Here is a 27,297-nt window from a genome sequence, read left to right on the forward strand (position 1 = left end):
CTCACTGTAGGCTGATCCAGAAGATTACGACTACGTGGGTTTGGTAGTTTGTATTGAAAACTGGCTTGGCAGAGAAAACAGAATAGTGGTAGATGGGTGTTGATCTGGTTGGAGGATTGTGACCAGTGATGGGACCTCTGTTCTTTATGACACACAGCACTGTGCAGAAGTCTTAGGCACATAAATAGCTAGGGTGCCTAAAACTTTTGTAATTTTATGTATTGCACTGTACTACTGTCACACACAGAAAAAAACATGACATATGTGAGTGATGATAAACCTGATTCTGATCTGGGTCTCTATTGTGGACTGAGAGTGGGAAGGGGGCAGGGAGAGGGGAATCATGGCTAGGAATAGGGGAAGAGAGAGGGCAGGGAGTGAAAAGTACCAGATAGACATCTTGCAATGATCAATAAACCATTGGTTTGGAATCAAATGACCTTGCCTGGTGTCTCAGGATGGCTGTGTCTGCATCCCGTACCACCACTTTGCCCCTGACACTCTTTCTCTGCCACCTGCCCCACACCCCTCCTGGGGTGCCGCACCTTCGCCATTCTTTTACTCCCAAACTCGCCCTTTGCTCCACGTTGACTAATTCAGTCCTGTGCAAAAGAGTTAGGCACCCTAGCTATATATATGTACCTAAGACTTTTGCACAGTACTGTACATGTGAAAAAAAATTGGTTGAAAATGTAGATAGGCTGAAGAGTAAGCTTGTAGGCAAACACAAATATTGAGAGAGTTGGAGATAGTGAGGAAGGCTGTCAAAAGCTTCAGTGGGATATCGACCAATTGAAAATACAGAGACTAGAACTAGTGGTCATAGGTTAAGGGTGAAAGGTTAGATATTTAAGGGGCACCTGAGTGGGAACTTCAGAGGGTGGAGTTTTTGCAAGTGAACAGAGAACCTTTGCAAACCCATCCTCTGGGGCCTTTGGACCTGAACCACTAGGTTCAGGAGCAGTTATTATCCCTCAACCATCAAGCTCCTGAACCAGTGTGGATAACTTCACTCTCACCTCAACGCTGAACTGACTTCATAACCTATGAACTCACTTCCAAGGACTCTACAGCTCATGATCTCAATATTATTTAATGCTTATTTATAATTATTTTGTTTTCTTTATGTATTTGCTCAATCTGTCATCTTTTGCACATTGGTTGCTTGTCTGTCTTTGTTCGTGTGCAATTTTTCACTGATTCTATTGAGTTTCTTTGCACCTACTGTGAATACGTGGGCACGTGGCGAAGTGGTTAAGGTTTTGGACTAGCTACCTGAAGGTCGTGAGTTTGAGCCCCAGCCAAGGGAACGTGTTGTGTCCTTGACCAAGGCACTTAACCACACATTGCTCTGCGACGACACTGGTGCCAAGCTGTATGGGTCCTAATGCCCTTCCCTTGGACAACATTGGTGTCATGGAGAGGGGAGACTTGCAGCATGGGCAACTGCCGGTCTTCCATGCAACCTTGCCCAGGCCTGAGCCCTGGAGAGTGAAGACTTTCCAGGCGCAGGTCCATGGTCTCGCAAGACTAACGGATGCCTTCACTGTGAATATAGAACATTACCACACAAGTCAGGCCCTTTGGCCCACAATGTTGTGCTGCTGACTTTTTAACCTTCTCTAACACGGCCCTCCATTTTTCTATTATCCTAGTGCTATGCAAGAATTTCTTAAATGTTCCAATGTATCTGTCTCTACCTCTACACACACACGACTCTGTGCTGCAAATTGATCTTTACACCTTCAACAGAAGTTTTCCTGTGTCTAAGCAGTCCAATTTAGCCTTACCAGAGATTTCTTTCTCGGTGTTGTATATGGTGATATATATGTACCTTGATAAAATTTACTTGGCACCTTGTTCACAATAAACATCACAAATGCACAGATTTGAGAGGGAGACCAGAGACCCGAGAGACACTGGAATGGCTGATCCATCATCTGGCTTGTCCTGATCCTGCAGCTTTCCAACGTTTGAGTTGACTGGATAGGCTGGGACAGTTTTCCCCGGAGTAAAAGAGGCTGATGGATAACCTTATAGATGTTTATGATAAAGTGAACTACCTTTTTGTCAGGGTAGGGGAGCCTACAACTTGAGTGCAAAGGTGAGAGGGGGTAGATTTAAAGGGGATCTGAGGGGCAACATGTTCCAGAGAGGATGGTGAGTACATGGAACAAGCTGCCAGAGGAAGTGGTGGAGGAGGGTATAATTAGGTTTAAAAGGTTTTTTCCCAGTTACATACATAGGTGTAGACTGTTGGGGTTCCCAAACTGGAGTCTGTGGACCCCGTCAATAATGGTAGGGGTCCATGACTTAAAAACTGTTGGGAGCCCCTGGCTTAGAGAGATATCAGCCAAATACAAGCATATGGGATTAGCTCAGATATAAAATATTGGTCAGCGTAGAGAAGTTAGATTGAGGTGGATGACTCTATGACTCATTGAGTTTGGCAAATCTCCATCAATCAGCGGCTCTCTGAGGAACAGGGAACCACTGTGTGCTCAGTTCACTTCACTGCGCACAGAATCGTAAACAGGCTTCAAACCCATCTGCCTGGCTGGTGAAGGCACCGAGACAGTCACAGCGACCAGAAAAATCACATTTCTGTAGTCATTTTCTCAACTGGTCATGAAGGTGATCAGAAAATAACATGAAAAAATTACTGAAGCCAAAATAGGGACACAAGAAGACTGACACTTAATGCACTAAGGTTGGAAGGTGGGCAACTGCCGCTTAAAAAGGGTAAAAAAATACAAAGTAAGAGACTGTGGATTCAGGAAAGGTAAAGAGTGCCTAAAAATAATAGGGAAGGTGATCACAAGTACGCAGAAGTAAACATAAGAACAAAGCCATAACAAAGAGCAAATGAAAAAGGTAGATGGCAGGGTGGAGATACACCTCTATCAAAAGAGATGTAAGGTGCTCCTTCCCTCCACTAGCCTGCAGATCACCCTTGGGCAAGGTGTGGCACCTGCTTAACCCCCTCCCTCCTCCCACCCCCGATCAGGGTCACGTGAAGCCATGGGGGCAGGTGGTGGATGGTTATACGAGTAGCCGGTGCAGATCACAAATCCTGGTTATGTGACCACTGACGTCAGGCAGCCAATCTCTGAAGAGTATTGATAATGGCTGGAGTCACCTGTCTTGTGAAGACACTGCCCAGAAAAAGGCAATGGCAAACCACTTCTGTAGAAAAATGTGCTAAGACCATCATGGTCATGGAAAGACCACAGTCGCCCACGTTATACGACATGGGACGTAACGAACGAACAAGTGAGATTTATATCTGGAAGCACAGAACACATCACTCACATATGTCATGACATGTGTTTCCTTTTGCAGCAGTAGTACAGTGTAATACATAAAATTACTACAGTACTCATATAATAAATTTACCTTGAACTTTGAAACAGATGTATAGTTTTGGGCTCACCTGAAACGCTCTTGCCCTGCTGTGTCCCAGATCTGTAGTTTAACTGTCTTGCCGCCAACATTAACTACTTTTGATCCGAACTCCACTCCGATCGTGTGGTTGGAATCCTGTTTGACTGGACATAGTACATTGAGAGGCTTAAGTACAGTGTTTAACAGTGAAGGAGATAGTCAGAAAACTATTATTCACACCACTGAGCAACTCCACATTGAAGGAGTTTTGGTTTTAGAAAATAACCTGCTCATCTGCATGAGAAAATCTGTAGATGCTAGAAATCTAGAGCCACACACACAATGTGCTAGAGGAACTCAGCAGGTCAGGCAGCATCTGTGGAAACGAACAAACAGTATTGGGCGAATAAACCTTCCTTCAGGACTGGAAAGGAAGCGGGAAGATGCCAGAATAAAAAGGTTGGGAAAGGGGAATGAGGATAGCTAGAAACTTGCCCTCCCCCCCCACCTTTTGTGCAAACCACTGTGGTAAGTTAGTGGTTAGCATGATGCTTAACAGTACGGGCGACCAGGGTTCAATTCTTGCCACTGTCGGGAAGGAGCTTGCACGGTCTCCCCGTGACCGGCTGGGTTCCTCCCACAGTCTGCAGATGTACCGGTCGGTAGCTTAAGTGGCGAATGTAAATTTTCTCATGATTAGGCACAGGGTGGATCAGGCTGGGCGGAGTGGCTTGAAGGGCCAGAAGGGCCTATTCTGTGCTGTCAGTAAATAAAAAAATAAATAAAAAGCTGATCATCCTTTAGATCTTAACAAGATCTCCTGAGTAACAGATTTATGTGGGATTTAAATAGGAACATGACAGGGAGGGGGCTCTGCAGGGGTGATAGAAAGAACACAGGTGACGTGGCGTTGGAGAGAGAGTGTGACGGGCAGGGGTTGGAAAAGGCACGGTACCAGTAAACCACAAGGGTCGGAGGAAAAAAAATCTAATCAGTTTTCTGCTTCTCCTGCACTCTGCTCAATGATCCATAGTGGAAAGTATACCTAATGGAGCTTATAATAGTCAGTCTCAGTGATAATTGTTTCTCAACAGAATTGCCTCCAGGCAGATGTGAATCGTGAGTTATTGCAGGGAGAAGGAAGGCCAACATATTACAGCATCTCATCCTGCAAACAACAGTTCATGCAAGAGAAGAGATACACTGGCCCTGGGTTACAGCATGTGAATTAGCTCTGTAGACCCAGGTTGCCAGGGAACTCGCCAAGAGGTTGCATCTTTTGAGCAAAGAGAAGGAAGCCAAGAGAAAACACAGGACAAATTTATAAAGGAAGAAATTTGACAATATTACCACAAACAGGGGCACTCCACGGCACAAGGACAAGGAAGGAGCACAGGCCTCTGCCCAACATACACTCAGTGGCCACTTTATTAGGTACAGCTGTATACCTGCTTGTTAATGCAGATATCTAATTAGCCAATCACGTAGCAGCAACTCCATGCATAAAAGCATGCAGGCGTGGTCAAGAGGCTCAGTTGTTGTTCAGACCAAACATCAGAATGGGGAAGAAATTGTGATCTGACTTTGACCGGGCAACAATTGTTGGCGCTAGATGGGGTGTTCTAAGTATCCCAGAAGCTGCTAATCTCCTGGGATTTTCATGCACAACAATTTATAGAGTTTATAGAGGATGGTGTGAAAAATTTAAAAATAAATCATCCAGTGAGCAGCAGTTCGGACGGCAAAAATGCCTTGTTAATGCGAGGTCAGAGGAGAAAGGCAGGAAGGCGGCAGTAACTCAAATAACCATGTGTTACAACAGTGGTGTGCAGAAGAGCATATAGGAATACACATGAAGTGGCCACTGAGTGTACATCCATACCAAAGTCTTTGCAGTGAATGCAGCTCGAGACTCAGAGCACAGCTGCAGCTGCAAGAAGCAAACTCCATTTAAATGACAGACTTACATTTGTTTTCAATAAACTGATGAAGAAGACATGATTTTCCTGTCCCCGCACTGCCGATAACCAGGAACTTAAACAGGAAATCTATGGGAGGAAGAGAAACAGATTCAATACAGTGAGAGGGGGACTGACCCCTTGGGAAGCAGGGATGTAATTTAAACCTTAGGTCAGTTCTGAAATCTGCCATATGACATCACCGTTGTGCACTTCCAGGGGGTGACACATTGCGGGAGACAAGTACAAACAATTCAATGTGTTCCCTTCAAGGCTGTTGCATTTCCCTGCTCCTATGCTGCCGAGCAGTACTTTCACATCAGGCTCACGGTTAGCCTCCTCCACCCACACTCTATCTGCCCAACGTCACACACTCCTCCCGATGGTTCCCCTGCCCTCCACACCTGCCTTACTTGGTTCCATACTCCAAATCAGATAGCATCAGGTCTAATATCATTGGCATATGTCGTGAAATTGGTGGTACATCGTAATAAAGAATAATAAGAAAAATGATAAATCTCAAGAACAGTACTGTGCAAAGATCTTAGACTTACACATATAGATAGCTACAGTGCCTAAGACTGCTACACAGTACTGTAGTAATTTTATGTATTTCACTGTACTGTTGCCACAAAAAAGAGTTTCATAACATATGTGAGTGATGATAAACCTGATTCTGATCTGGGTCTCTATTGTGGACGGACAGTGGGAAGGGGGCAGGGAGAGGGGAATCATGGTTGGAAAACGGAGAAGGGAGAGGGGAGGGAGTGGGAAACACCAGAGAGACATTCTGTAATGATCAATAAACCAATTGTTTAGAATCAAATGACCTTGTCTGGTGTCTCAGGGCTGGGTGTGTCTGCACCTGTGTCACCCACAACCTGGCACTCCTTCTCTGCTACCTATCCCTGTGTGTGTGTGTGTGTGTGTGTGTGTGTGTGTGTGTATATATGTGTCTCTCTCTAAATTATATATATATATATAGAGGCAGACCACAGTACGTGTGCTTGCAATACTGTGCACTGGGGCTCCACAAGGGACTGTCTTGTCTCCCTTTCTCTTCACCATTTACACCTCGGTCTTCAAATACTGCACGGACTCTTGTCATCTTCAGAAGTTTTCGGATGACTCTGTCATAGTTGGATGCATCAGCAAGGGAGATGAGGCTGAGTACAGGGCTACGGTACGAAACTTTGTCACATGGTGTGAGCAGAATTATCCGCAGCTTAATGTGAAAAAGACTAAGGAGCTGGTGGTAGACCTGAGGAGAGCTATGGTACCGGTGACCCCTGTTTCCATCCAGGGGGTCAGTGTGGACATGGTGGAGGATTACAAATACCTGGGGATACGAATTGACAATAAACTGGACTGGTCAAAGAACACTGAGGCTGTCTACAAGAAGGGACAGAGCCGTCTCTATTTCCTGAGGAAACTGAAGTCCTTTAACATCTGGCGGACGATGCTGAGGATGTTCTATGAGTCCGTGGTGGCCAGTGCGATCATGTTTGCTGTTGTGTGCTGGGGCAGCAGGCTGAGGGTAGCAGACACCAACAGAATCAACAAACTCATTCGTAAGGCCAGTGATGTTGTGGGGATGGAACTGGACTCTCTGACGGTGGTGTCTGAAAAGAGGATGCTGTCTAAGTTGCATGCCATCTTGGTCAATGTCTCCCATCCACTACATAATGCACTGGGTGGGCACAGGAGTACATTCAGCCAGAGACTCATTCCACCGAGATGCAGCACTGAGCGTCATAGGAAGTCATTCCTGCCTGTGGCCAGCAAACTTTACAACCCCTCCCTTGGAGGGTCAGACACTCTGAGCCAATAGGCTGGTCCTGGACTTATTTTCCATCAGGCATAGTTTGCATTTTGATGTTTGATTGTTTGTGGTTTTTGTATTGCTATATTTACGCTCTACTCTTGGTTGATGTGGCTGTAACAAAACCAATTTTCCCTCGGGATTAATAAAGTATATCTATCTATCTATCTATTTGCTGAGTATGCCCGCAGGAAAAAGAATCTCAGGGTTGTATATGGTGACATATATGTACGCTGATAATAAAATTGACTTTGTGCTTTGATTAGGCTGGGGTTAAATCAGGGTTTGCTGAGAGGTGCAGCTTGAAGGGCTATTTAGTCTCAATAAGTTAATTGATTAAGTAATAGGGTGTGTGACACTCAGATTGCAATCTTCATAGTAATAATAAATCTGATTTGAGCCGGTTTCTTCACTGCCCCCGAGTGAGGCACTTGTTGTACAGCTCCTTCCTGCAGCAAGAGCTCAATCGCTCCCTGCCGAGTGTCCCAGCAGGGTGGGTCTGCTCTGGCAGACGTGGCTCCGTGCAGCTGTTACACAGAGGCCACGCCGCTGGCTGCGTCAGCCCTCCGGGCACTCGGAAGCTCGGAGTGCTGCTGGTTGTTTATGGAGCTTCACCCTTCTCCCCGGAGAGGAATGTGAACTAGTACAAGGTGCATAACACACAGCCTGTTGTTCTGTTTAAATGATCCGTGGCTGAAACCATCTCCCTACATCAGTCAGTTGTTGAGTAATCCGGCACCATCAGAACTTGGGTGGTGCAGGACCGACCAAATTTCAGTTAACACCCTAAGCAACTTAGATCACTTGTAAGATGTTATACGAAGGTTCAATATATTTTCTAATGAATTCAGCGTGCTTGGAGATGTACATTTTATTTTCCAGTTTAATAAGGCGCTGGCGAAACACAGTGACGGCTTACTGGCAGCAAACAAAACTGCTAACTACTTTATTAAAATCACATTTTTTCTCAAACGATCTCTGCAATCAATAGACTGTAACTGCCCTTCAGAGTGGAGCTTTTACATGACATGGCATTCTTGCGGTGTGAAATGAAGTTTCAAAGGTGCAGGACAGCTGCAGCATGGCGTGCATGGGCCGAATTATGGTGCCAGGGCTCAGGCCCCAGAGTGGGGAACGAGCCAATGTTTGGTCATTGCTGGAGCAGACCTGGAGCCGATTCAAAGTGGCAGGACCAAGGCAAGGCGAGGCAGGGTCAAGACAGCGGCGTCTGGGTCCGTGAGGACGGCACGACACACTGTTTGGTCGATTTAAGTATCAGGCCAGATTGGAAAAGGCCAGTGTGTCTGGGCTGGTGGAGAGGGAACGAGCCGGTGTTCAGCTCGCTAATCGAGAGGCTCGCTTGTTTCTGTGCTGATCTGAGGTTGTGGCCCTGCAACTAACGGGCTCCTGGATCGGCTGTGACTAGCTTCATGGCTGTGGACTCACTTTCATGAACTTTAGTTCTGAATGCTATTCGCTTATTTTCATTGTTTACACAATTTGTTTTTTTTTCCCCTACACATTGGGTGTTTGACTGTTTCTTTTTTTTAAATGGGTTCTATTGGGTTTCTTTGTTTTGTGGCTGCCTGTAAGCAGACGAATCTCAAGGTTGCGTACAGTACACATACTTTTGATAATAAATTTACTTTGAACAGGGACACAGCACATTTAAAAGGAGAGTGGCAAACAACGACTGGGTGAGTTTAAAAGGGGAAGATTCAAGACTATTTGTTGTCACTCTTCAGTAAAGGAGAACAAAATGATCGTCACTTCAGATTTAATGCAGTATATAAAAAAACACAATAAGGAAAACGAACCAAAACCACAATAAATATAAAAGCAATCCTACCAAACGCAATGTACAGGTAACTGAGTGGCCGTATATACACAAGTTTAGTTTAAATGCATAGACTAATGTCTGTACATAAAGTGACACTAAGCACAGGAGTATCTAAACATAAGGTGACTCTGACAGGAAATGATAAAGTGTCTAAGTGAAGGAATCAGGTTTGGGTGATTTTGAAGGGAGTGCTGAAAAAAAGGGGCCTGACGTTGCAGTACTGGGTCTGTGGAGGTTTGGCACGACACCTAAAACTTGGACAAACTTATATAGACGTGCAATGGAGAGCGTATTGACTGGCTGCATCACAGCCCAGTATGGAAACACCAATGCCTTTGAACAGAAAATCCCACAAATGATAGTGGATTCCACCCAATACAACACAGGCAAAGCCTTCCCATGAGGTGCTGATGTAGGAAAGCAGCATCCATCATCAGGGATCCTAACCACCCAGGCCATGCTCTTTTTTTCGCTGCTGCCATCAGGACTCGCACCACCAGGTTCAAGAACAATAATTACATCTCTACCATCAGGCTCTTCAATAACTTGCCCCATCACTGAAATGTTCCCACAGCCAACGACCTCACTTTAAGGACTCTTTATCTCATGTTCTCTTTATTTATTTACATTTGCATTTCACAGTTCGTTGTCTTCTGCACTCTGGTTGATCTTTCACTGATCCTATTTTAGCTACTAATCTATGGACCTGCTGAGTATGCAGGCAGGAAAATGATTCCCAGGGTTGTACATGGTGACATAAGTACTTAGATAATAAAATCTAATACCATTTATGAGTGATGTGTGGTTCACTGACCCAAACCACGAAAGCGGAAACTACTCAATGCAGCCAGATGCTGTTCGAGAATCCTGAATCAGAACTCGAGTCTTCCCTCACTAGGAGTTCTTAGATCGAGGCATACACCATAGCAGTGATCACTCAAATCGAGTATGAGGGTGGTCTATTGCTGGGTCCTCAGGTGACTCTGTTGGCCAATCTGGGATCCACCTACCCAGGATGTTGGGATTGATTCCCCTCGTGGAGAATGCCTGCGTGTGGCTTTGTAGAGAGGCCGAAGCATGGGCAGCTACCATACGGTCCTTGACAGATCAGGGTCAGGAATCAGTGGCATGGAATGCAAGACGGCTGAGGACCCTTCACAGATGCACCTTCCTCTGCCTTCACTGCTGCTGTGATGAGTCATCACCTTCCGCCAGCTCCATCATTGAAATCTTAACCACAGTGACACTATCGTCTCATTAGGGCACACCACCCCCTTTGTGCCTTCTCCATCATGGTTCATCTTTTACTTTCGCCTCACTTTGCTTCAAGAAACCTAGGCCTTTCGAGTGATTGCTTTAATACCCAAAATCTATTGGTCTAGAACAGGGGTAGGCAACCTACTGCCCGCGAAGGTATTCTGACCGGCCTGCGAGCAAATATTGGGATACTATGCTTATCCGGCCCGCCAGCGATTTTTCCTTATTCTGAGTGTTTCACGCGACCACACTGATAAACATGCATGGCGTCTTGTTACACTGGCCCCAGGTTCTGTTCTGATCCAGACTGGTATATACGAATGACAGGAAGGCAGACTACTTTATTAATATGTATTATTCTTTGTGCACGCACAGGTTTTCAGATGGGATCGTTCAAATTTGTAAACAGAAATAGCGTCATTGTGTTTTAACAAGAAATCCACGCTAAATATCCAGATATGTACATGTGCTATCATACTTGTTGAATAACTCGCGTTCCGAAATAAAATCAAAGAAATTCCAATGGCAATGAATGCAGAACGCAGGAAGGTAGACGCTGAGTGCTGAAAAAGCAGTGAAAATGAAGGAAATACCCCTGCCAGCTACAAAGTCTCAAAGCATTTTGCAGAAAAGACGAAGCTTTTTACAAATGGAGAGTTTGTCCAAGAATGTTTACTGGCAGTGGTGGATATTGTTTGTCCAGAAAAGCAATCTTTATTTACATCTATCAGCCTGTCAGCAAGAATGATCACACGGCGAGTTGAAGAAATATCAGCAGATGTTAAAAGTTGTTTAAGGGATGCCTGCAACAAACTGCATTTTTTTTCAATTGCGCTCGTTGAGAGTATAGACTTGAGAGAGACTGCTCAACTTGCAGTGTTTGTGCGAGGAATGACCTCAACTTTTCAAATTTTTGAAGAGTTTATTCGATTAATTCCTATGAAGGATACTTACTGAAGCAGACATTTTTGAAGCTTTGCTGAAAATGATGTCAGAAGTGAAACTTAATGTGTTGAAGCTAATTGGCATCACAACTGATGGGGCACCAGCAATGGTGGGGCAGAAAAACTAAACTTACTAATTAGCATCCTTGGTTAAGCACAATGATTTACTAGCATGTGTTATTCATTAATTTGAGGCAAAACATAACTAGATGTATTTAAATGGATAATTCCTGTATTTCAAGTTTTTATGGCATTTATCTGGCCCACTGTCCGCTCATTAATACGCAATCCGGCCGACAGAGGCAAAAAGTTTGCCAACCCCGGTCTAGAATATACTCAGCAACAGAGTGGGAGCAGGCGGTGGATGGTCGTACGAGCAGCTGGTGCAGATCACAAGTCCTGGTGATGCGACCACTGACACCAGGTAGACAACGTCTGAAGAGTATTGATAATGGCTGGGGTCACTCGTCTTGGAAAGACACTGCCCAGAAGAAGCCAATGGCAAAGCACTTCAGTAGAAAAATTTGCCAAGAAGAATCATAGTCATTGGAAGACCATGATCGCCCATGTCATAAGGTACAGCACATGATGATGAGTCTGTATCACAACTATTTGCTACATGCTAAGAGTCATAAAGCAATAGGGCACAAATTCAGGCACTTCAACCCAATGAGTCCATGCCAATGACTGCGCCTATCCAGTTAGTCCCAATTTCCTGCATTCAGCCCCTTTCCCTTTAAGTTACGCCCTTCTACGTACAGTACATATTCAAGTGCTTCTTAAATGATATTATTGTCCCTACCTCAACCGCTTCCTCTGGCAGCTCGTTCCGTACACTCACCACCTACTGCATGAGTAAGCTGCCCCTCAGGTCCCTTTTAAACTTTTCCCCTCTCACTTTAAACCTGTGCTCCTAGTACTGGACTCTCCTACCCTAGGGTAAAAGACCATAACCACCCACCACACAATGGCAAACATTTCTCTAAGGTCGCCCAGCTTTCTCATACGTTCCAAGTAAAAAGGCCTCGTCTTTCCGACTTCTCCCTATAACTAGTACCCTCTAGTTATAGTCACCACCATAAATATTTTGAGCACCCTTTCCAGTTGAACAACATCTTTCCTATTCTTCCAAGAGGGCCACATCCTTTTCATAGGGTTTGGAGACTTGCGTGCCTCAATTGCCTGGGGAGCTATGTTGGCTGGAGTCAGGGCCTTGTGCTTTGGCCTCGTGGTAGGGCCATCTATGCCAAACAGGTCAAAGGGTAGAGCGGTTCACCAGGTTCAGGGGTTCAGCTCAGGACTAACAACCATGATTGCTCAAAAAACAATTGTTACAGAAATAGCAATGAAGAATCTTTCTAGAACTGTGTGCATGACCGTATGGACAGACAGAGACAGAAGATCTTCATTGCTGCCCTAAATGCCAGCAGTTTAACAGACAGCAAATCTTTCCTATTACTGGGTGGCGGAAACGGTTCGCAGTGCTCCAAATTCAACCTCGCCAATGATGAATACAGCTGCAACGTAATTCTCAGTGCCATGACTAATGAAGGTCAGTGTGATAAACGTCTTTGTCTGTCACCTACACGTGAAAGTTTTCCCTTGCATCACACCAGGTCATGTGAAAAAAAACAGCTAGTGGTTAGAATCTAGAATGAACCACCCCTGGATGCTACGTAGGCATATTTACCCAGAGCAATCTAAAGAGATAAATATTTGGAAGCAAAACACTTTCACGGCTGAGGGGAGAGAGGTCAGGGGAGCTGAACTGCTCATGCATGGTGTTGAATATCCCCTCTCCCTCTCTCACACACACAAGCACTTACTGGAATCATTATATTTCCTCTTCTGCACATCATCTCATATTCAAACAAAAAGGTTATTAACAGTAAGATGCGTTCAATACCCCAACTACTACCGATCAAACCCACTTCACCAGCTGTGAGGGGTGCTCTGGGACATCACAGTCTTCAAAGAAATTCAAGTAGATTTCAACATTCAATGTAAATTTATTATCAAACTACATACATATCACCATATACTATCTTGAGATTCATTTTCTTGCAGGCACTTATAGGTAAATAAAGAAATATAATAGAAATTATGAACATCCATATATTTTGGGATATATGGGGTGTCCGGGGGGGGGGGAGGGGAGGCATCTCTGGTGAAGGGGGTTGTCGTGTCCATTCTGGGGCAGATCACTCACCTTTGGTCCCCAGCGGACACTCAGCTCCCACCTGTGGCAGTGACCTCACCTTAGTAGCCAGCTTCAATCAGAGGGCTAAACCAGGTGAGGGTAGCCGTCAGCCTCGTACCCCGGTGAGATACCGTCATGCCTGCCCAAGCAGGCAAAGTCAGTTCTGGCAGCTGAGATCTACAGTGAGATCCAAAGGCTAGGAAGGCGGTACTGCAATGCACTGTGGAGAGTGAAGGGGGAGCCAAGGTCGTGGCCATCCACTGCAACGAAGGAAAACCCGAGTTTGAGACGCTTGTTCATACCACTGGACTTCGACTCCTGAGGTCGAGAGAGTGAAACTGCCTCAGTGCAACAGCTTTTCCACTTTAAAAACTCTCCCGCACAGGTTTCCTGTCATCGTTGGACAACCGCCACGCATAGCAAAGACCGACAAACATCCAGTGTGCAAAAGAGGCCAAATTGTGCCAATAACAAATTTCAGAAAAAGAAATTATATTGAGAAAATGATTGTAGAGTCCTTGAACGTGAGTCAACAGGATGTGGAGTCAGTTTAGTGTTGAGTTCAGTGGAGTTAAACCCACTCTGGTTCAGGAGCCTGATGTTTTTTTAAAAATATCCCACTAGCTTCATTAAGGATCGCTGAGCTGGGTGATTGCGAAAGCTCAAACGGATGAGAGTTACAACAGTGAGAACAAGAAAGAGAACTACTAACATTAGTAGCATGAAACAACACGCTGCAGAGAGGCAAGGAGATACCCTGGCCAGACTTGAAACACAAGCCGTATTCAAACAGAGGCATGCAGTTTATTCCCTACAACTGGTGTGAAAAGGTAGAGGAAGCAGCACGTCACTCTCAGTCCAGGTGATTTTTGCTGGTGGGACAGAGACAAGGAGTATCTAACTCCAGATGAATCCTCAAGTGACAAGTAGGTTTGCTCTGGACTGTCACCTCACAAAACACTGCAACCAACTGCACATCTGGAGATTGTCCATCAGAAAACAAGAGGACCACAACCTTGTACGAACACACGCAGAAGACAGGAGGAACTCAGCAGGTCAGGAAGCACCTATGGTAAAGAGTACAGTCGATGTTTTGGCCCAGGACTCTTCATCAGGACCTGACGAAGGGTCTCGGCCTGAAACGTCAACTGTACTTGTTTCCATAGATGTTGCCTGACCTGCTGAGTTTCTCCAGCATTCTGTGTGTGTTGCTTGGATTCCAGTATCTGCAGATTTTCTCGTTTGTGATTGGACCTCCACACAGGGTTTGGAGGCTTGCGTGCCTCAATGACCTGGGAGCTACGTTGGTTGGGATCAGGGCCTTGTGCTTTGGCTCTTGGTAGGGACACCCATGCCAAACAGGTCAAGGGATAGAGGCCATACTAATAGTGGTCCACTGTTCCTCCAGGTTCGGGAGTTCATCTCAGGGCGAACAACACTGACTGGTCAAGAAACAACTGTTATGGAAATGGCAGTGAAGAATCCTTCTACATAGACAGAGATGGAGGACCTTCATTGCTGCCCGAAACATCAGCAGTGTAATGGTAGCATGTAAGTACCAGAAAATACTAGGAGCCAACCAGACTATGCCTCCAGCAAATGATGGGTGAAAACAGGTTACAGAATTGAAGCAAAGTATTACTTCACCTCTTCTCTTAGCATGCATATTTACAAGAAATTCTGCTTTATAAGTAATACTTAATGGCACAGATGCTTCATATAATGGAGTCTTTATGAAGCAAAATAAATGTGATCAAAGGATCAGTGAAAGGACTGAGCCATGTGGCTGTCTGTTCCCAAACACACTAAACAGAATGAAACTTCAAAGCAGACATGTGCATTCTGCAGCGTTGCATAGTCCTCCCTCACCAACCTCAATTTCGCTAATGTCACTCCCCTGACATTTCGCAGACTTTAGCAGAGCTTCATAAATTAATAACTACACCACTTAGCATACATTATTCCATGTTAATTGGGGCCATTCAGGTAAACCCCACATTACTGGTTTGAGTGGGTGTTGTACTGGGCTTGTGGGCAAGGCTGTGGAGCAGGATCAGGTATATAGAAAGTGTCTTTGGACTGGGTCTGGATTGTCCAGAATCAAGCCTTTTAATTTTATTCCAGACCAGGTTCATGTACGCTTTTGATAATTATTGCTTATTTATTATTATTTAATTACTTTTTTAAAAATCGGCATAGTCTGTCTTTAGCACATTGGTTGAACGCCCAAGTCACTGAGGTTGCTCATTGATTCTGTTATGACTATTATTCTGTTATGGATTTATTGAGTATGCCCACAAGAAAATGAATCTCAGGGTTGTATACGGTGACATACACAGCACTGTGGAAATGTCTGAGCACACAGGCAGGGCACCTAAGTCATTTACACAATGCTGTATTTCTCCATGTGGCAGGACGAAAGCCTGTTAGGAACGGTGAGGGTGGAGTGCCACAGGAGGGGTGTGGGACAGGTGGCACGAGTACCAGGACAGCATCAAGCGGAGGGGGTACAAATACACTCAGACCTGAGACACAAGGCATGGTCACATGATTCCAAACAGTTGGTTTATTGATAATTACCGGATGTCTCTTTGGTACTTCCCACTCCCTCCCCTTTCCCTTCCCACTCTCAGTCCACAATAGAGACCCAGATCAGTAAATCAGGGTTATCATCATTCATATGTCATGAAATTTGTTTTTTTTTTGTGGCAGCAGTACAGCACAATACATAAAATTACTACAGAGCTGTGCAAAAGTCTTAGGCACTCTAGCTATATATACACTATATATATTTGAACTTTGAGAAAATTTCTACTCTCTCTTTCTGTTACAGACTGTTAACCTCACCAACAGAATGGTTCATGTAAAGGGCATTCCATGGTCAATAAATGTCAGCGACTCCCACACCCTGGGAATTAATTCAAAAGGAACTGGGACAAAATAATAATTAACCTGGATTCTTCAACAACTTTTGACTAGTGATTTGAGTCTCCATGGATTAACATTGTCGAAATCTATTTGGTGGAGAATCAGAATTGGGTTTTAGTATCACCAGAACAGGTTGTAAAATTTGTTGTCTTTGCGGCAGCAGTACAATGCAATACATAATAAGAGAAAAACTGAATTACAGTAAATGCATATTTATTAAATAGTTGAATTAAGTAGTGAAAAATTGAAATAAAAAAGTAGTGATATAGTGTTTATGGATTCAATGTCCATTCAGAAATCAGATGGCAGAGGGGAAGAAGCCCTTCCTGAAGCATTGAGTTCTGGCTCCTGTACCTCCTTCCTGACAGTAACAATGAGAAGAGGGCATGTCCTGGGTGATGGGGGTCCTTAATGATGGATGCTACCTTTCTGAGGCACTGCTCCTTGAAGATGTCCTGGGTACTATGGAGACTAGTGCCCATGATGGAGCTGACTAAGTTTACAACTTTCTGCAGCTTACTTTGATCTTGTGCAATAGCACCCCCCCCCCCCCATACCAGACAATTAGAATGCTCTCCATGGTACAATCCCAAAGGGATGTCAAAACCTCACCTGGGGGACCAGGTGACTAAGAACCCCTTCTCATAATCTGAACTCAATTACTCTTCCCTGTCCAACATTCGGAGCCAATGGGAAGCTATGCCTCTGTAGGCAGTGGCTCAACAGCATTCTGAACACAAGTAATTTCTAATTTAGCCACCAGCAATGTACATGGTGATACTATTGACAGACTAACTCATGTGCATTTGGCTAATACTCCATTTTGGGTTGGGGACTTTTCAGACGTTTTAATAAAGTTTTCGGGCAGCCGCAGTAGCATGGTGATTACTGCATCGCTTTACAGCGCCACTTGTACAATACAGGGACTTTGTAGGGTCTGCAGGACCTGAGTTATAAGGAAAGATTGAACAGCTTAGGACGTGATTCCTTAGAATGTAGAAGACTGAGGGGAGATTTGATAGAGGTTTACAAAATTATGAGGGGTATAGACAGGGTAAACACAAGCAGGGTTTTCCCACTGAGGTTGAGTGGGACCACAACCAGAGGTCATGGGTTAAGGGTGAAAGGTGAAAAGTTTAAAGGGAACATGAGGGGAATCTTCCTCACTCAGAGGGCAGTGAGAGTGTGGAACAACCCCAAGTGGTGCACATGAACTTGATTTCAACGTTTAAGAGAAGTTGGGATAGGTACATGGATAGCAGGGGTACAGAAGGCTACAGTCCCAGTACAGGTCAATGGGAGTACGCAGTTTAAATGTTGTGGCATGGACTGAAATGCCTGTTTCTGTGCTGTACTTTTCTATGACCCTACGACTATGATTACTGAGTGGGGATCAATTTCCCTGCTTCTCTGTGACTGTGCGAGTTTCCTCTGGATTCTCCAGTCTCCTCCCACATTCCACTGAATGATGGGCCAAGTGCAGGCTGCCCTGTCACATCCCGGGACTGTATTTGTTGTTGACGCAGAAAGATGTGCTTCACTGTGTTTTTTGAGAGATACATTGCCAAACAGTTTCTTCTGGCCCTACAAGCCACACCGCTCAGCAACCCACCTACTTAACACTTAGCCTAATCACAGGACAACTTCAAATGACCAATTAACCTATTAACTATAGGAAGGACGTGGAAACCACAGAGAGGGTGCAGAGGAGATTTACACAGATGTTGACTGGATTGGGGAGCATGCCTTATGGGAATAGGTTTAGAAAACTTGGCCTTTTCTCCTTGGAGCAACGGAGGATGAGTGGTGACTTGATAGAGGTGTACAAGATAATGACAGGATCGTGTGGATAGTCAGAGGCTTTTCCCCAGGGCTGAAATGGCTAGCATGAGAGGGCACAGTTTTAAGGTGCTTGGAAGTAGGTACAGAGGAGATGTCAGGGGTAAGTTTTTTTTACGCAGAGTGGTGAGTGCGTGGAATGGGCTGCCGGCGGCGGTGGTGGAGGTGGAGATGGTAAGGTCTTTTAAGAGACTCCTGGATGGCTACATGGAGCTTAGAAAAATACAGAGCTATGGGTAAAGCCTAGGTAGTTCTAAGGTAGGGACATTCGGCACATCTTTGTGGGCTGAAGGGCCTGTATTGTGCTGTATGTTTTCTATGTTTCTATGTTTCCAACTGCGATGTCTTTGCAATATGGGAGAAAATTGGAGCACTCACTCACAGTAAGGACGTACAGACTTCTTGCGGATGACATTGTAATTGAACTCTGAAATTGCCCCAAGCTGTAATAGCATCACACTAACCACTACTCTACCATGGCACCTGATAGTTACCGTGGACACTGTGTTTTGATGTACTGTAAATCCATAAGACATAGGAGTGGAATTAGGCTATTTGGCCCATCGAGTCTGTTCTGCGATTTCATCACGGCTGATCCAATTTTCCCTCTCAGCCCCAATCTCCTGCCTACTCTCCGTATCCCTTAATGCCTTGACCAATCAAGAATTTATCAACCTCTGCCTTAAACATACATAAAGACTTGGCCTCCACAGCTGCCTGTGGCAATGAATTCCACAGATTCACCACTCTCTGGCTAAAGAATTTCCTCATCTCTTTTCTAAAGGGATGCCCCTCTATTCTGAGGCTGTGTCCTCTGGTTTTAGACTCTCTCACCACAGGAAACATCCTCTCCATACCCACTCTATCAAGGCCTTTCACCATTCGATAGGTTTCAATTAGGTCACCCCTCATTCTTCTGAATTCTAGTGAATACAGGCCCAGAGCTATCAAACGCTCTTTACATGACAAGACATTCAATCCTCTTTTGAACCCTCTCCAGTTTCAGCACACCCTAATGGGCCCAAAACTGCTCACAATGCTCCCAAGCAAGGCCTCTCCAGCACTTTATAAAGTTTCAACATTACATCCTTGCTTTTATATTGTAGTACTCTTAAAATGCATTTGCCTTCCTTACCACAGACTCAACACTCAAATTAACCTTTAGGGAATCCTGCATAAGGACCCCCAAGTCCCTTTGTGCCTCTGCTTTTTTGTATTTTCTCTCCATTTGACGAATAGTCAACTCTTTCATTTCTTCTACCAAAATGCATGACCATACAGTTCCCAACACTGTATTCTATCTGCCATTTCTTTGCCCATTCTCCTAATCCAAGTCCTTCTGTAGCCTATTTCCTCAAAACTACCTGCTGCTCCACCTATCTTCATATCGTTTGCAAACTTTGCAACAAAGCCTTCGATTCCATCATCCAAATCACTGACATATAGTGTAAAAAGAATTGGTCCCATCACAGGCTAGTCACAGGCAGGCAGGCAGAAAAAGTGCCCTTTATGCCTTCTCTCTGTCTTCTGCCAGTCAGCCACTGCTTTTCCACGCTAGAAACTTCCCTGTAATACCATGGGCTTGTCGCTTGTTAAGTAGCCTCATGTGTGGCCACTTGTCAAAGGCCTTCTGAAAATCCCAGTACACAACTTCAACCGATTCTCCTTGTCTATCCTGCTTGTTATTTCTTCAATGAATTCCAACAGATTCGTCAGGCAAGATTTTCTCTTGAGGAAACAATGCTGACTATGGCCTATTTTATTGTGCCTCCAAGTACCCTGAGACCTCATCCTTAACTAACTCCAACATCTTCCCAACCACTGAGGTCAGACTAACTGGCCTATAGTTTCCTTTCTTCTGCCTCTCTCCCTTCTTAAAAAGTGGAGTGACATTTGCAATTATCCAGTCTTCTGGAACCATTCCAGCATCTAGTGATTCTTGAAAGATCATTACTAACGCCTCCATAATCTCTTCAGCCACCACTTTCAGAACCCTGGGGTGTACAGCATCTGCTCTAAGTGACTTAGCTATCTTCAGACATTTCAGTTTCCCAAGAACCTTATCTCTAGTTACAGTAAGTTCATAACCCCTGAATCCTGGAACTTCCACCATACTGCTAGTGTCTTCCAGAGTGAAGAACATGTGACAAATAAAGCTAATCCTTTATCTTTATCTTTAAAGTTGTTAATTAACCAATTGCTGATTTGAACCAGAATTTGTTACAAGCAACAAAAAAATGTCATAAGGAATGCAAGCCAAGAAGTAATTAATTTTCTTTCTCTTATTTCCAAGTTTTCAAATTCCCTCAGCCTTTTCTCACCACAATGAATTTTCTTCTACAAAACTGGTTTCCCTCTGCAAGCGAACAACTGTAGACACCTTAACTTGCAGAAGATAAGAGAATTCAAATGTGCATGTGATTAACACCAAATGTTTGCTGTTGTAGTGTTAAATATTAGCCAGAGTGTTGGCCCCTAGTTTGCATGAAGAGACCATATCAAATACCATTTAACCACAAGGAGCACAAAAGTTTTTTTTAAAAACTGAAACTTTTGACTTTGACTGTTATCTCCGTGTCCACCTTGGGTGACCTGCCTTGGGTTCAACACAGATACAATCATGTGAGAGTGCCACTCCTTCGACTGTCTTACAAGCTTAAGGACACCATACACCATAGCATGTCACCATACTTTTAACAAGCTTCTACAGATGCATTGTTGAAAATATCCTGATTGGTTACAGGAATGCAAGAGGCTGCAGAGAGTAGGGAACACAGCCCAGTCCATCACAGGCAAAGCCATCTCCACCACTTGCACCATCAGCGGAAGATGATATCTGTCAAGGATACCCGCCACCTGAGTCATGCCCTCTTCCCACTGCTACCAGCAGGTAGGAGGTTCATTCATTAGGTGCTGTGTAGCGTGACATGGGTCATCGTGGTTTTTCAATGACCATGATTGTTCTTGGCAAAGTTTTCTACCCCCACCCCGGCCATTATCAACACTCCTCAGAGATTGTCTGCCTGGCGTCTGTGGTCGCATAACCAGGACTTGTGATCTGCACCGGCTGCTCCACCACCTGCCCCTGTGGCTTCACGTGATCCTGATCAGGGGCGAAGCAGGTGCTACACCTTGCCCAAGGGTGACCTGCAGAATAGTGGAGGGAAGGAGCTCCTTACATCTCCTTTGGCAGAGGTGCATCTCCATCCCGCCACCCTAAGTTGGAGGTTCAGAAGCTTGAAGTCCCACATCAACAGGTTCAGGAACACTTTCCTACAATCATCAGGTTCTTAAACTGACGTGCCCAACTCCAATCCTACCTTACACTGGAGACCATCTCTTGTACTACAGTGGACTTCTCACTGATTGTTTTTTTTCTCTGCACAAATGTTTTGATTTTGCAGACATTTCCCCCCTTTTCACTGTCATGTATAATTTATTTTCGGTGTGTTTTCTGTGATGCTGCTATGAGTTACTCTTTGTACCAACCTGTACCTGCACAGATGACAATAAATTCAAACTGACTAACATGTTACCAGAACACACATAAAAGTTGCTGGTGAATGCAGAGCATCTCTAGGAAGAGGTGCAGTCGACGTTTCAGGCCGAGACCCTTCGTCAGGACTAACTGAAGGAAGAGTGAGTGAGGGATTTGAAAGTGGGAGGGGGAGGGGGAGATCCAAAATGATAGGAGAAGACAGGAGGGGGAGGGATGGAGCCAAGAGCTGGACAGGTGATTGGCAAAAGGGATACGAGAGGATCATGGGACAGGAGGTCCGGGAAGAAAGACCGGGGGGGGGGGGGGACCCAGAGGATGGGCAAGGGGTATATTCAGAGGGACAGAGGGAGAAAAAGGAGAGTGAGAGGAAGAATGTGCGTATAAAAATAAGTAACAGATGGGGTACGAGGGGGAGGTGGGGCATCAGCGGAAGTTAGAGAAGTCGATGTTCATGCCATCAGGTTGGAGGCTACCCAGACGGAATATAAGGTGTTGTTCCTCCAACCTGAGTGTGGCTTCATCTTTACAGTAGAGGAGGCCGTGGATAGACATGTCAGAATGGGAATGGGATGTGGAATTAAAATGTGTGGCCACTGGGAGATCCTGCTTTCTCTGGCGGACAGAGCGTAGATGTTCAGCAGAGCGGTCTCCCAGTCTGCGTCGGGTCTCGCCAATATATAAAAGGCCACATCGGGAGCACCGGACGCAGTATATCACCCCAGTCGACTCACAGGTGAAGTGTTGCCTCACCTGGAAGGACTGTTTGGGGCCCTGAATGGTGGTAAGGGAGGAAGTGTAAGGGCATGTGTAGCACTTGTTCCGCTTACACGTATAAGTACCAGGAGGGAGGTCAGTGGGGAGGGATGGGGGGGACGAATGGACAAGGGAGTTGCGTAGGGAGTGATCCCTGCGGAATGCAGAGGGGGGGAGGGAAAGATGTGCTTAGTGATGGGATCCCGTTGGAGGTGGCGGAAGTTACCGAGAATAATATGTTGGACCCAGAGGCTGGTGGGGTGGTAGGTGAGGACCAGGGGAACCCTATTCCTAGTGGGGTGGCGGGAGGATGGAGTGAGAGCAGATGTACGTGAAATGGGGGAGATGCGTTTAAGAGCAGAGTTGATAGTGGAGGAAGGGAAGCCCCTTTCTTTAAAAAAGGAAGACATCTCCCTCGTCCTAGAATGAAAAGCCTCATCCTGAGAGCAGATACGACGGAGACGGAGGAATTGCGAGAAGGGGATGGCGTTTTTGCAAGAGACAGGGTGAGAAGAGGAATAGTCGAGATAGCTGTGAGAGTCAGTAGGCTTATAGTAGACATCAGTGGATAAGCTGTCTCCAGAGACAGAAAGATCTAGAAAGGGGAGGGAGGTGTCGGAAATGGACCAGGTAAACTTGAAGGTAGGGTGAAAGTTGGAGGCAAAGTTAATAAAGTCAACGAGTTCTGCATGCGTGCAGGAAGCAGCGCCAATGCAGTCGTCGATGTAGCGAAGGAAAAGTGGGGGACAGATACCAGAATAGGCACGGAACATAGATTGTTCCACAAACCCAACAAAAAGGCAGGCATAGCTAGGACCCATACGGGTGCCCATAGCTACACCTTTAGTTTGAAGGAAGTGGGAGGAGCCAAAGGAGAAATTATTAAGAGTAAGGACTAATTCCGCTAGACGGAGCAGAGTGGTGGTAGAGGGGAACTGATTAGGTCTGGAATCCAAAAAGAAGCGTAGAGCTTTGAGACCTTCCTGATGGGGGATGGAAGTATATAGGGACTGGACATCCATGGTGAAAATAAAGCGGTGGGGGCCAGGAAACTTAAAATCATCGAAAAGTTTAAGAGCATGAGAAGTGTCAAGAACATAGGTCGGAAGGGATTGAACAAGGGGGGATAAAACCGTGTCGAGGTATGCAGAAACGAGTTCGGTGGGGCAGGAGCAAGCTGAGACAATAGGTCGGCCAGGACAGGCAGGTTTGTGGATCTTGGGTAGGAGGTAGAAACGGGAAGTGCGGGGTGTGGGAACTATAAGGTTGGTAGCAGTGGATCGGAGATCCCCTGAGCGGATAAAGTCGGTGATGGTGTGGGAGACAATGGCCTGGTGCTCCTTTGTGGGGTCACGATCGAGGGGTAAATAAGAGGAGGTATCTGCGAGTTGTTGCTGTGCCTCGGCAAGGTAGAGGTCAGTACGCCAGACTACAACAGCACCCCCCTTATCGGTAGGTTTAATAATAAGGTTAGGATTAGTGCGGAGGGAGTGGAGAGCAGAGCGTTCCGAAGGAGTGAGGTTGGAATGGGGACAAGGTGTGGTGAAGTCGAGACGATTGATGTCCTGTCGGCAGTTAGCAATAAAGAGATCCAGAGCAGGCAGAAGACCAGAGCGGGGTGTCCATGAAGAAGAGGAGGGTTGAAGACGGGAGAAGGGGTCATCGGTGGGGGTGGAAGAGTCCTTGCCGAAGAAGTAGGCTCGGAGACGGAGACGGCGGAAGAAAAGTTCCGCATCATGGCGAACACGGAACTCGCTGAGGTGTGGGCGAAGGGGGACCCTCCTGGCACTTATCCGTGTAAGCGGAACAAGTGCTACACATGCCCTTACACTTCCTCCCTTACCACCATTCAGGGCTCCAAACAGTCCTTCCAGGTGAGGCAACACTTCACCTGTGAGTCGGCTGGGGTGATATACTGCGTCCGGTGCTCCCAATGTGGCCTTTTATATATTGGTGAGACCCGACGCAGACTGGGAGACCGCTTTGCTGAACATCTACGCTCTGTCCGCCAGAGAAAGCAGGATCTCCCAGTGGCCACACATTTTAATTCCACATCCCATTCCCATTCTGACATGTCTATCCACGGCCTCCTCTACTGTAAAGATGAAGCCACACTCAGGTTGGAGGAACAACACCTTATATTCCATCTGGGTAGCCTCCAACCTGATGGCATGAACAATGACTTCTCAAACTTCCGCTGATGCCCCACTTCCCCCTCGTACCCCATCCGTTATTTATTTTTATGCACACATTCTTTCTCTCACTCTCCTTTTTCTCCCTCTGTCCCTCTGAATATACCCCTTGCCCATCCTCTGGGTTCCCCCCCCCTTGTCTTTCTTCCCGGACCTCCTGTCCCATGATCCTCTCGTATCCCTTTTGCCTATCACCTGTCCAGCTCTTGTCTCCATCCCTCCCCTTCCTGTCTTCTCCTATCATTTTGGATCTCCCCCTCCCCCTCCAACTTTCAAATCCCTTACTCACTCTTCCTTCAGTTAGTCCTGACGAAGGGTCTCGGCCCGGAACGTCGACTGCACCTCTTCCTAGAGATGCTGCCTGGCCTGCTGCATTCACCAGCAACTTTGATGTGTGTTGCTTGAATTTCCAGCATCTGCAGAATTCCTGTTGTTAACATGTTACCAGGCTCTATCAGTGTAACTTAGGTCTAACTTCCCCATGCCTTTTTGCATGTCAAAGAAACATAAAGCACAGCAACAGGCCCTTCAGCCCATCTCGTCCATGCTGACCCACTCCCAATGACTGGTACCATAGTCCTCCATATCCCTACCATCCACGTACCTATCCAAACTTTTCTTAAAGGTTGAAGAAAACTTCAACCTTGCTTGCATGCACCACTTGTGCTGGCAGCTCGTTTCACACTTTCAGAACCTTCTGAGTGAAGAGTTTTCGTCTTTCACACTTTTCATCTTTCATACTTAACTCATGACCTCTGGTTGTAGTCCCACCCAACCTCAGTGGAAAAAGCCTGCTTGCATTTACCCTGTCTATACCACTCATAATTTTGTACACATCTATCAACTATCCGCTCAAATTTCTACGTTCCAAGAAATAAAGTCCTAACCCATGTGTATGTTGGACTTCTATTTTAGATTACGAGAACACTCAGTCCTCTTTTATTGTCATTTAGAAATGCATACGTGCATTAAGAAATGATACAATGTCTCTCCAGCGTGATATCACTGAAAACAAGACAGACCAAAGACTAACACTGACAAAACCACATAATTATACCATATAGTTACAGCAGTGCAAAGCAATACCATAATTTGATAAAGAACAGTTCATAGGCACAGTAAAAAAAAGTCTCAAAGTTCCCGAGTCCCCGATAGTGGCGGCAAAAGGGAGAAACTCCCTGCCATAAACCTCCAGGCACCGTCAACTTGCCGATGCCTCGGAAGCAGCCGACCACAGCCGACCCTGAGTCCATCCGTCCGAAAACTTCGAGCTTCCAACTAGCCTCTCTGATACAGCCTCCCGAGCGCCATCCTCTGCCGAGCGCCTTCGACCTCTCCTGGGCCGCTGAAACACGCAAAGCCGAGGATTTCGAGGCCTTCAGCTCCAGAGATTCCGGTTACCACACAGTAGCAGCGGTAGCAAAGCAGACATTTCAGAAGTTTTCCAGCTGTTCCGCTATGCACTCACGTCTACCTCCATCAAATCAGAATTGTGCACGGTCCCCTACTTGACAGATAACAGCTATTCATCACCGGAGAGGCTGTGCGCGCTGTCGTCGCGCCGCCATCTTCCCCCGAATTTTCTCCCCCCCAGATCGACATCCTGATTCAGATTCACACTCACTTTGACCTAATGATTGATATACCCATTGTTGATTGTCGCCTTACACTGCTCTGCATTCCGATTCCTCTCCCAACTCAACTTTTCTGCCTGTCGCTCTAAACAAAGGTTGGCAGGGTGGAGATACATTTCTACCAAAGGTGTAAGGTGCTGCTTCCCTCTGCTAGCCTGCAGGTCACCCTTGGGCAGGTGTATCAGGGTCATGTGAAGCCATGATGGTGGGTGGTCGTACAAGGAGCTGGTGCAGATCACAAGTCCTAGTTATGCGACCACTGACGCCAGGCAGACAATCTCTGAAGAGTACTGATAATGGCTGGGATCACCCATCTTGTAAAGACACTGCCCAGAAGGCAGCAATAGCAGACCACTCCTGTAGAAAAGTTTGCCAAGAACAATCATGGTCATGGAAAGACCATGATCGCCCATCCCATACCACACGGACGCCAGATAACGTTCAAACTGTAAGCAAAAGAATTGACTGAGGCCACATCCAGCCTGAGCATGGGGGTGGGGGGTGGGGGGGTGGTGGGAGACACAATTCGCGATTACAGCGGAGAATGCTTTTACATTGTTTTCCCTTCAGGATCAGAATTAATATCACTGACAAATGTTGTGAAATTTATTGTTCTGCAGCAGCAGCACAGTGCCAAAGATAAAAATACAATAAATTACAGTAAGAAATATATATCTACAAAATTAAATAAGTAATGCAAGAGAGTAGTGTTCATGGGTCAGTTCATCGTGCATTCAGAAATCTGACAGCGGCAGAGATGAAGCTATTCCTAAAACTTTGACTGTATGTCTTCAGGCTGCTCTACCTCCTCCTCAGTGGTACCAATGAGAAGATGGCATGTCCTGGATGATGGGGAGTCCTTAGTGATGGATGCTGCCATTTCGAGGCATCATCTTTTGAAGACAGAAATATAACAATCTACAGTGCATTACAGGCCCTTCGGCCCACAATGTTGTGCTGACCATGTAACCTCCTCTAGAAAATGCCTAGAATTTCCTTAGCACATAGCCCTCTATGTTTCTAAGCTCCATGTACCTATCTAAGAGT

General features: G+C 45.7%; 1 protein-coding gene across 1 annotated transcript in view; it reads right to left on the reverse strand.

The window, feature by feature from the left end:
* Window positions 1-27,297, reverse strand: part of rab4b (RAB4B, member RAS oncogene family) — an 86,616-nt gene that overhangs the window by 27,179 nt on the left and 32,140 nt on the right. The window contains exons 2-3 of the mRNA XM_072269861.1: window positions 5,352-5,432; window positions 3,434-3,548 (exon numbers count right to left, since the gene is read on the reverse strand). Of these exons, the coding sequence (XP_072125962.1) occupies window positions 3,434-3,548; window positions 5,352-5,432 (196 nt within the window). The remainder of the gene's footprint in view (window positions 1-3,433; window positions 3,549-5,351; window positions 5,433-27,297) is intronic.

The sequence above is a fragment of the Mobula birostris genome, chromosome 10 (genome assembly GCF_030028105.1).
Source record: "Mobula birostris isolate sMobBir1 chromosome 10, sMobBir1.hap1, whole genome shotgun sequence".
Taxonomy (NCBI): Eukaryota; Metazoa; Chordata; class Chondrichthyes; order Myliobatiformes; family Myliobatidae; genus Mobula; species Mobula birostris.